The sequence below is a fragment of the Sinocyclocheilus rhinocerous genome, unplaced genomic scaffold, assembly GCF_001515625.1.
Source record: "Sinocyclocheilus rhinocerous isolate Xijiao unplaced genomic scaffold, SAMN03320098_v1.1 scaffold481, whole genome shotgun sequence".
Lineage (NCBI taxonomy): Eukaryota > Metazoa > Chordata > Actinopteri > Cypriniformes > Cyprinidae > Sinocyclocheilus > Sinocyclocheilus rhinocerous.
Window position 1 is genome coordinate 191,697 of NW_015657695.1, and position 12,027 is coordinate 203,723.

General features: G+C 37.7%; 1 protein-coding gene across 1 annotated transcript in view; it reads left to right on the forward strand.

Annotated features, from left to right (window-relative positions):
• Nucleotides 1-2,657, forward strand: part of LOC107721481 (ADP-ribosylation factor 1-like) — a 9,550-nt gene extending 6,893 nt beyond the window's left edge. Inside the window, exon 5 of the mRNA XM_016529498.1 lies at nucleotides 511-2,657. Coding sequence (XP_016384984.1) covers nucleotides 511-672 — 162 coding nt within the window. The 3' untranslated portion in view covers nucleotides 673-2,657. The remainder of the gene's footprint in view (nucleotides 1-510) is intronic.
• Nucleotides 2,658-12,027: the final 9,370 nt, after the last annotated feature.

Consider the following 12,027-nt stretch of genomic DNA (forward strand, 5'->3'; position numbering starts at 1 on the left):
TTTTTTTTGAGCACCAATTCAGCATATTATACTTATTTCAGATTTGCTGCTAAAAATCTAACTTCGTCACAACAGGAATAAATTGCATATTAAAATAGAAAACAGTTCTTTTAAAATGTAATGGAATGAAATGTAAGCATAAGAGACTTGACCCCAAAATTTTGATGTAAGAAATTCCCTCTCTGTAAACGCTGTAGATTAAATGCACCAGTGCTTTAGACTGATTCAAACCACTAACTCATCTTTTTTAACTACTACACTGGCCACGTTTTTGGTTAGGTTGTTGATTCATTAAAATTAACTGGCCCATATGAGTCATTAAAGTTAGTTCAGCAGAACACAATGACATCTGCAGGACAGGCAGCACATTTTCACAGACACATCCAGTAAAAATAGGCATAGCCAGAAAGATCTTGGGTTTTTATGAATCGGTGTCGAGCAAATCCAAAAACATATTTTTAAAAAGCTCAGTATTTGACTGCATTGCTCTTTCCATCTGTTGCGCAACAGGACCTGCCCAATGCGATGAATGCAGCCGAGATCACAGATAAGCTGGGCCTTCATTCCCTGCGTCATCGTAACTGGTACATCCAGGCCACCTGCGCCACCAGTGGGGATGGCCTGTACGAAGGGCTCGACTGGCTCTCCAACCAGCTCAAAAACGCTAAATGATCCATTCCAGCCTCTCCTCTTCTGTCAGCGCTGTGTGTGTATGAATGTGTGTGAAGGGTGACAGCACTGGTTTCAGTCTTGCCCGGTTGCCCAGTTTATCTATTTCTTTCTCTTGTTCAGTCTTGTATACATCAGAGACTCCGCCCAGTGCTGTCTATAATACACATGCAAGAGTGTGTGTGTGTTTACGTGTGTATGTGTGTGTGTGAACTGAGGGTGGGAGTAGCCTTGCTGTGCCTTTCAAAATAGACACTCAGTGTACAGCACGGTTCTCTCTTTCTCTTCTCTCTCCTCTCCCCGTGGTTTTCTGCACGCAAAGAATGACCCAGGATGTTAAATATTTCTGTTACCTAATACACTGAAACCAGACTTTAGGCCTGATTTGTCCCTTTCCCAATGTTAAAGCAATCACGCATGTCTAAAATGTTACAAGGTGTGAGTTGCCATCCTTTGACCCCACATTTGATAAAACTCATTGTAACCTGCATCAGGTTGGGAAAAAAATCTGACAATAAAGTGACATTTCTTTTCCATCCATTCTTCTTCGCGTTATTTGAAAATCATGCTAATGCTTTCAGGTACGTCACATGACGCTTTCCATGTGAACACCAGCTTGCTTTCCCTACTACTGTCCTCAGTCAAGCGCATTCAAGAACAAGCCTGTGAAACCTTTAGTTTACACAAAGTCAGTTTGTACAGCGTCTTAAACTATTGCCTGTGGGGAAGAAATCATTTGACCCTGTGTGTCTGCTTTGTTTTTTTTTTGTTTTTTTTGGGTCATGCTGATCATCCAATCAGATCCCAGGCACTAACTAACAGCCTTACATGTGTTTTGATTGCCATGTAAGAGACGACTGCAGAAGTGATGAGAGTTTGTGGGAGTATGGAGGGAGTGAGCGCCTTCTGCTGGAGCAGCGAGGCCTTTTGCGAGCTGCTCCCACTCCAGTGATTCTTCTTTTAGCCCTTTCTTTCTTTTTTATTGTTGTGATTATTATTTTTTGGTTATTATGGTCTGTTTCAAGTTGTCCTGCATCATATGTACAGTCAGAATCTCATGAGTGTTCAGGTGAGGCCACTAAGGGCTTTTTGAGATGCATTCATTTTCCCTATTGTGATCTAAAATTGAGGCGCCTGATAGATAGATGAAGATCCAGGCACATGTGTGACTGATCCAGAGTCACCAACGAGCTCCAGTGGTTCCTCGGTTGGTATGAGAGAATTGCAGAACAGCTGCAGGTCAAAATGCAAACTCCTCCAGCCAGCTTTAGTCCTCCCTCTTCCATTTCTCACATTCTTTCCTCCTTCCTTGTTTCTCTTCATCGGTCGATGGCTGCTCTACCTGATGCACCAGTTCATTTTGAAACACGTCACTGATAGAATAAAACACCAGCAGAGAGATGTTCGCTTTGAGAACGTGTACACGCATCTTGTAATAATCCAAAACTGACAAACACGTTTTGTTTTCCTTCATATTCCAAAGGCAACTGCAGTGTTGAATACAGCATTGAACATTGTGCTGTAATGATCGCAGTGGTCCTAACCCTGTACTGACCTCTCACAAGGGAATAGGTGATGTTTCACAATGTGTGAAACTTGATAGCAACATGAATGCATTTTATTCGTTTGTTTTCTTCCCCCTTTGTCTGTCACCAAAATTCATGTTTCATAACTCTAAATGTTTTTTGGCCTTTTAGTTATTCTGAGACAGATCTACTGTAGTAGATAAAGATTTATTTGAATAAGCAACATCTATGACAAGTAGTTAAAGTGTATGAGTATGAAAATGTATTTAGCTTGCAGATTTCATTTAGCTATCCTATGTTCAGATGTGAAGCTTTAATTTCAAAAATTCTGTAAAATAATAGCAAGGAACGTGTGCACGTTTTTCTTTTACTGAAATGGTTTTTGTTTTTAGCTTCTTTTTTTTAAACCCATCTTGTAACATCTGATATATGCACTATAATAAAGAGATCTCTATTACATTTGATTTGTTGTTGTTCCTTTATTTTATAACTTCTATCAATATTCAAATCTTCATGGGTCCTATTGGTTGAGCTTTGGTGTGGTTATGTCATACACTAGTTCATCTGCAGGTGGTGCTGTGGAACTGATGCGGACAAGGCAAGAGTTATATAGTTATCAAATTGACAAATACATGCCTTATAACTGGTTTTCAACCTTTTTTTCCACTGGGCCGCACTATGGTCCAAGTGCAAGTCTCACGGGCCGCACGCATATCATTTACATATTATGTCACCAATACAAAACCAACCAGATTTATTATAACCTAAATATTATATCTAATCGATTACATTCATTGAAATAAACAAGTATACTCCCCATTAATAAAACACCTGATGCTGTCGGGAGCTGACCAATTTTGTGAAATTCGGATCGAAAGGAGTAACAGCACAATGAAGTTGCGATTGTAAATTGCAGTCTGTAAGACGCGCGACATTGCAGAAAATGTGCGTTCACAAATGTAGACTGTTGATCAAAATATGGAAAGCACTTTCGAATTTAATCATCTGAGGTTCTCTCCAGAGATGTTTTGCCACATTTCTGCAATTAAGGATGATTGCTGCATAGTATGGGTGTTTTCTTTTGCCTGAATTACAGCCCTGCAGCTTAATTTTACCGAACTAATGGCTGCTGATGACTATTTGAATTGAATTCTGCCAAAGTGCGCGCTTGTAAGTGTTCGTTAAATGCGTAACGTTAATTACATATGTACAGGTCTGCTCATGTCTGAAAAAGTGAAAATAATATATGAAAAACAATTATTTTACATAAAAACATGATAGCTTATATTTGTTTAGTACATTTTTTAATGTAAAAACTAAAATGAACTGTAAAACTGAAAGTTATTTTTTAAACTGTGTTCAGCACAGTGGGCCGCATTTGAATTCGTGACGGGCCGCGGCTTGAGAACCACTGCCTTATAAAGACATCAAGTCAACATTTCAAAGTGTTTGAGCTTTTATTTACCTTAACAGTTTGCTTACATTTTGCTTCACTGTCCAGTCTCTTTGATATGTGGACATACAGGACCCATACAGGTCCTGCACAAGACATTACAGCTTTCATAAAGAACCACTAATACACATTCTAGTACTGTAGAATAACCTTTATCTCAAACCTGTCATGAACCAATCCTGAAATCTTAAATATCCTATAGGGGTTTTTTCATGAATGAAATGCGTGTTTTGCACATATGACCCAACAATTCAGTGAAGTTAACGATTCACATTTTATTTCCTATTAAAAAAGTGAGCTACCGCACCATATTTTTGACCCTGAAAATGTTAACATATTTCCTTGTGTTATGAATGCATGTTTATTCAAGAACAACTTAGAGAATGAATTAAAAGTTCTGGATAAGACTCTGGTAGCTTTATTTACATGGTTAAAAAAAAAAAAGGCTTTACATTGCCAAAGCATTGGTAACACTTATGTACTGAAACAAAAGAAAAAGTTGTGCACACCATTATAAAGATGGCATTAGTTAAAGAGGAGTGCAAGGACATGACCGTTGCGGAGCCATGATGAACGTGGAAGCCACACACAGAGCTTCCATTTTAAATAGTCATAATGACTACAATCTATAGCATGAGCTGCTGGGACGGACTCCAGCATCCTAGTAGTTGGAAGACGAATGGATTTAAGGATTATGGGTGTGAGGTGGGCCTATTTAACTACGATCAGTGTTTAAAATGGTACTGTGGTAGGTAACAGACAACATGGCCGTGAGAAAACCCAAGAGAAATAGACCGACCACACACACACGGGCTTGATGCTGTGACAGATCTTAATATTCAGCAAATCTTATAGTTAAGACAGTTACATACCCTCTTATATTCCTTATGTTCTTTGCTGCTTAAGCATTTCCACAAACAATTGGTTCTGATACCCAAATTTAAGAATATACTCAATGTTACCATTACAGATCACCTACCATTTTCTTAGCCTAATTTTTCAGTATGTTTGCGGTTTCCTTTATGCCATTGTTCTGGAGAATTCTAGTTGACTAAAACTCTCTAAAAGAACTTGTCTATATTTGGTTCCATCCAGGTTGTCCTTGATGCTAATACGCTTTCCAGTTACTCCTGTTGAAATGAATACATGATGCCGTCACCACAGTTATGTGGGGAAACTATATTTGGTTTGTACCCAATATAGCACTTTCCTTTCAGGCAAGAAATTTCAAGGGTTTGAAAATCTTTCTTCATCTCTACACCCCATAGACAGCAGGATTGATGTATGCTCCTATTTCAGTTATAAAAGCTCAACTGAGCAAAACTCTCAAACCAGAATTAATGAGGCCATCGAGCAATTGAACACAGGTGAACTCGAATGAACATTAGGTGGTACCTTGTTAAGGTAATTAGCACAATTGCTCAAGATGAATCACTTCATCCAGTTCACACTGTTAAACCAAAGGGCTCGAAAGTAACATGAATTTCAGCTATTAATTTTAAAGTTGGCATTAAATGAGTCTGCTTAAGACTTTTAAGACTTTTCTTTTAGAGCGGATTCCAAATCTTCAATACTTATCTTGCTGGATCTTTCCGCTGTTTTGACACGGTTAACCACCAGATCCTCCTGTCAACCCTATTGGCAAAGGGCATCTCAGGAACCGCACTCCAGTGGTTTGAGTCTTACCTATCAGATAGGTCCTTCAAAGTATCTTGGAGAGGTGAGGTGTCCAAATCGCAACATCTAACTACTGGGGTGCCTCAGGGCTCAGTTCTTGGACCACTTCTCTTCTCCATTTACAAGGCATCACTAGGTTCTGTCATTCAGAAACATAGCTTTTCATATCACTGCTATGCTGATGACACTCAACTCAACCTCTCATTCCATCCTGATGATCCGACAATAGCTGCTTGCATCTCAGCTTGTCTAACAAACATTTCTTGATGGGTTTGCTCATCTCTTCCTTATTTGACCCTCTAACTCTTGCACTCTCTATTCTAATTCTATTCTTTAACAAAAAAAAACACTTGTCCCTTTTAGTCTTGCACTCTATTCATTTGCTGCTTGTTTTCTTAAAAAAAAAAAGTAACACTTGCTTTCTAATCTTTTTGATTTCTCTCTGTTTTCTTTTCATTTATTATACAATTAACAAAAGCAAAAGAAGACCTCTAACACTAGCTTGCTCTATTCTTTTTCTATTCTCTGTTTTCTTTTTATTTATTATATTATTTTTAAAAAACCTTGCTACGTGTACTGCGTTAAGCTAACTGAGACTTGTTAGAGCACTTGTATGTCATTGCTCTTTTGTTGATTTTGATTGCTTCCATTGTCCTCATTTGTAAGTCGCTTTCTTTAAAAGCGTCTGCTAAATGACTAAATGTAAATGTTCCATTGTCCTCATTTGTAAGTCGCTTTGGATAAAAGTGTCTGCTAAATGACTAAATGTAAATGCTTAAATTTGGTCCATTTTGTCTGCTTTGCCCCTTTCTTACTATCAACCTCCATCTCAATTCAGATCTGCCTCCATGCAATAGCTATTCTGCTCATTATTTTGCTGTGTTTCCTGTATATTGGTGACAAAAACCCAGTTGTTCAGTCATTGCATCATTCAATGCTCACAAGAGCCAGTCTCCATCTCCCATTAAAACCACACCAGTCACAAAAATGAAAAGACACATTATTTTATTTTCATTTAAGCAGCTTAATGTGAAGAACATCTCACTTATGTGTTGCCACATAGAGAAAAAACACTTCATGCTTGGGAACGGGAAAACTCAGCCCAGGACTGAGATCCAGTAGAGTAGAGTAGACCCCCAGCACTGCACATTTTGTATGTCTCCCTATATCTGACACACTCCCTTCAGGTCTTGCAGTCTTCACTAATGAGCTGATGAGTTGAATCAGGTGTGATAGATGAGGGAGACATACAAAATGTGCAGGGCTGGGGGTACTCCAGGATAGGTTTGAGAACCACTGCAGTAGAGGAAATGGATTAATCTGCCTGGAAAAAATAGAGACACATTTTGGCCAAAAAAATCCAACTTCGTCATCTAAAATATTCCTAGGGACCAGGGTGAGAGAAACCGCTGTATGGATTAATCTCATTACTCACACAGGGGTGTATGTTTCTCCAGAGAGATCTGGTGTGAATGCTTCATTCTTGTACAAGCTTCCCCATGTCACTCACACATTAGCTGAGGTGAAGAACCATCAACACACATTCACAAATGAGCTTTTGTTAAATATCAGATTATGAACATCCAGTTTTCATCTTCATCTCTATTTTTGGTCTCTACTGCATTGTTCTGCACCCTCACGGTACTCCACCCATCTCTCCTCCCTGCATTTCCTTATCCACATGACTGATATTTGGGATGATCGCTGGATAATGACTTCCAGTGGACTAATTGTGATCATTTAATTGTACGCTTTGATGTTTCCTGGGATCTGCTCGGCTAAAAGATGTTAATTAGCATTATCGAAAAGAGGAGAGACAAGGAGGGATTTCACGCTAGATACTCTTCCCACTAGACTTGGTGTGTGTAATCAGAAGGTTAATACAGTATTCTCATACTCCCTAGTGTGCTCCATTAACACCTACATAGACTAGACTCTTTGACTGGAGCATATATTAATCGACAGTGCTGGCAAGTCTTTAGCCTCAGTAAGCTTACTGAGTTCAGGTGACGTTCACTCAGTGGCCATTTATAATGTTCTCCGTGGGCTATTTTCTATAGAAGTACACATTCACCTGAATAAAGACAGAAATCTCCTAAACAGTTGATTTGAAGTCAAATTAATAAAATTTGACAGCAATCATATAAATTATTGAGCTTTTTAGCTCTAATCACGCTGTGTTCAAGATACACTAAGTCTACATTTTCAACTAGGCCTCAGTGCATTGATTTAGAAAAATACATAACTATAAATAAACATGATGTTAGTTTATGTTGTGGAGAAGATCTTATAAGTCTTGCAAAAAATATTTAAAGTCGGAGTTCCAGAGGACAAAATTTATTGGAGGAGACAGCAAAGCTAAGATGCCTGCAGAACATCTGACCGTCTCACTCACAGCTCACATTTTTATATGGTTTTCAACCTCTGATCTTATTTTAGGAGTTCTCTTCCCAATACTCCCTAACTCTGTTCCCATGGTCTCCTCATTACTTGGTTACATTGTTCTTCCTTGTAAGAGTGGCGGACTGCCAATTAGCCTGCATTAAAACATGTCACAAAAATGATTATTCAGTGTATTTTCCTCTTAATTTTTTTATCATAAGACCATGTTTGAAAGCCATGTGGCCTAGAAGAGCAACTTAGTATCAATACAACAAATGCCAAGCTTTCAGCCAAAATCACATTCTTTCACTTGTGACTTCAGGCATGTACGCCATGAGGCCCTAAAAACACATCTGGCTTTTGTAATATTCAAACTATTACTATTACTAATATTAAAGTTGTTTTCTATAGGATAACCTCCTGAGAACCAGAAATAAAAAGCTTTGTGAATTTCGTATTTTTTTATGTCATTACATTGTTTAGAGCATAAGAAAAAAATGGTAAAATAACATTTTTGAAAAATTATATTTTATTCATAAGTTATGCTATGTCCTCTGTAGAGGACACCAGGACTCAGTTTTTCTAAAAATAAAATGACAAGAATAGACATGAAAAGGCAAAAACAATGGGAATTTTTTTTTAAATCACCAATCAATTTTTAGGTTTCAGGATTTTTTTATAACTAACTTTGTTTAAGGATGGTTCTCAACTATTTTATAAAATATATAACAAAATGATTTGCTATACCATTTTGCTTTATGCAATATGTGTGTAAAAATTCCATAAAACTACAGAGGCAAAAACTCCATATAAAATAATTTCATCAGTTATAAATTTATTGTTTTTTTGGGCTACAAAGCATCTTCAAAATATTTATTAATATAACAGAGCACCAGTTCTCAAAATTACCTTTCAAAAATGTTAAGATGCTTATGGTAAAATTATGTATTAATGTATTCAGTGATTAACGCGGTGTATTACGCTACTACAACATGGACTGTTTTGACCGGATATCGAGTCATTCAAAAAGGTTGTATGGGCAGGTATTGAACTTAATAAAACGTCTTTATGCCTGAAAAACGATACAATGGTTTTCTAGGTTTGGGTTTAATTGATTAAAGGTTGATTCATCCAGCTATTTTTGGTCTCTGTGACATAAAATAAACCTTTTTTCTAATTCGTTCAAAACGATTCAGCACGTGACCGAGCTGTTCGAATGATTCGCGAACCGATTCCAACCGTTTTTCTAACGTTTTATCCTGGCATTGAAGTGAATCAAAAGAATGACTCATTTGTGAATCGGTAGTTAAGATTCAAAACGATCGACAGACAACGTGACACACGCGGCAAAGGTGGTTTTAAAGTTTCTCCGGCCGCTATTCGGTATAATACCTCTCGTATATTGAATGACTTTTGAGTGAATTTGACTAGGGTACACTATAGTAGTGTTTTACTGGTCCGCAGCCACGTGAAAATGGCCTGGTTAAATCTCCTATGCAGCCGAGTGGATTGTTCCTGGTTCGATCTCCAAATTACATTATTCCAGGCCACTGCTCGGATCTCAAACACCAAAACCACCACAAGAGGGAGCCGTTCACAACAACTGCAGGTGAGAGGCCTTGCTATTCATCCAACTCTCCTCTGTTAGTTAATACATGCTTCAATTACATCAAGCTTATCATTACAATGCTGAATTGAGCAAAGTCAGCAGTCAGATATGAGCTGCAATAAAGAGTTAATTGCAAAAGCAGCATTCAAATCTCTATGGCTTGGCATCTGTGCTCATTGTTACTGACATGCTGTAGCAGTGTACTTGTAAATTCTCCACCAGTTTATGAGCACTTATTCATGCATCTCAGCACAAAGCCACCCCATATGCTGTGATTTAAAGGGGGCCGCTGATGGGGAACGAAGCATTGGCGACAACACAAACACGGCAGGAGGGAATGATGGGAAACCCTAGGCATATAGATAGATTTATGACTCCAGCTTATGTTTGATTGTAAACATTTGTGTATAGATAACGTGTGTTGAAGTTGCAAGGACTGTGAGACCTGTTGTGTGTTGGTTCCTCTCGCACCTTTTCCCCCTAATAGTAGAAGGGACCGAATCTCAGGGGACATGTTACCTTGGAAACGGAACCTTACTTATTTATAGAGTCGGAGAGGAGAGAGAAGAAGGAACAGATAAGAAAAAGAAACCACCTGTCTTTCTCTCTCCTCCACATCTGGGGGCTGTTTGATCGGTGAGGCACGTCTCTTAAATATTCACATCGAATTCAGCATCACACACCTCTAGTTCAGTGCCACAGTAACCCCACCCAGTGTCTCCCAGGAGAGAAAACAGACGCATGCATCACGCATGCACTCACCCGGCAATAATCGCATTGATCGCTAAACCTATGGGCCCTTTGAAATTTGAGGGCAGTTATTCATTTGACAAGCTGCAGCCTCCACCACACAGAGCATCTCTCTTCCCCTCTAAATCCCAAAGGGCTATTTGAAGGCCATCGTGGATTGAGGAAAGATGGATGGATGAGAGTTTATTTCTCCTTTATTCCCCACACTGCCATAAAAGAACAAAGTATAATTGAGAAGGCATATTTCTTTGCAAAGTTAGCGTTTTGATATAGCTGATCAAAGTATGTTAAAGGTCATGTCTGTGTCACCTCATCGATTCATAATTCCATGCCTTCTTTTTATGGAGCACTAGAAGGAATCTGTTAGTAATTTAAGAAAACATAAAAATGGAAATAAAAAAAATAAATCACACTTTAAATGGAAAAGTAGTAGACATTTAAAACTTGAATTCATGTAGTTAAAATAAAAGGCTAAAGTAATATATATATTTATTTTTTTTTATTAAAATGCGCGTCTAAAATAAAATCTAAAATGCATATTTAAATGTTTATTTAATTCCTGTTTTAAAATGTAGTTTGATAAAAACAATCAAATAGTAAATTCTACTTTTATGAGAATTGTTTTTAGATGCACAGTTCTGTGTTTTCTAGAGTTTAGAAAGTGTTTTATCTTGAGTGCCCCTTTAGTTATTCATTGTGTGTATGCAGGTGTAAATGTGCATGTGTGATCTCACTTGTATGCATGTTTGATGCATTTTGTGTTTATATACAGTAGGAACATGGTTTTGCTCTTTGTTTAGTTTGAGTATTTGTGTATATCTATGAACATTTCATTGGTTATCTGACCTCTTTTAGGGTGTCAGATCACATTTTCCTCTGCATCAGATCGACAGCTCACATCCAGCTTCACACGCAATCACTGGCACGCAAGCTATACTCTAAGGACATTGAGTAATAGTTTTCTCTCGTGTGTATTTGTGCGTGTGTGGGTGTGTATATATATATATATATATATATATATGTATACACAGTGCTGGGTTGTAACTGATTACATGTAATTTGGATTAGGTAATCAGATTCCAAAAATTAAGCACTCATAATTAAATTATATTACATTTCAAAATGCTCATAATCAGATTACAGTTTTTTTTTATGGATTACATGATTACATGTTATTCACACAATGTCAGCAGGTTATTCATAATTTATTTCTTCTTCTTTTCTCTTTGAAAGCTTCCTTTCTAAAAATCCTACTCCGTGTCATACCATTCAGCTTTGAAAACTTTGGATGCACAATGTCATTGCTGTTTTTATATTTACTAATGTTTGTTCATGTAATGCAGGTATTCCCACATTTTTTTTTAGCCAGACTCCTTTGACATAAAATAGTTAGTCGAAATATCCCTAAAGAAGTTAATGTTTCAATAATTTAATAAGACATTTGCATGTTCACAGTTGTCTGATGTCAATTAATGGTAAAATAGACATGTAGGTAAACAAACTGAATATTTCTAGTGTTCAAGTGTTTAATGCATTTTATGATGTTGGTATCAAAGAATGAAATGTATTTTCTTTCTCTGTGCTTTTTTATATCAATGTGGTACATGTACTGGTAAGTTTAAAACAAGTTAGGTAAAATGCAATCTAAAAGTATTCAGAATGCAATACCTGAAATGAGTAACCTAGATTACATTACTAACTACAATTATCATCATGTAATCTGTAATCAGTAACAGACTACAATTTGTAATCTACCCAGCACTATATGTGTGTGTGTGTGTATATATAAGTGACGTGACGTGACATGTGGCCAAGTATGGTGACCCATACTCGGAATTAGTGCTCTGCATTTATCCCATCCAAAGTGCACACACACAGCAGTGAACACACACACACCGTGAACGCACACCCGGAGCAGTGGGCACTGGGCAGCCATTTATGCTGCGGTGCCCGGGGAGCAG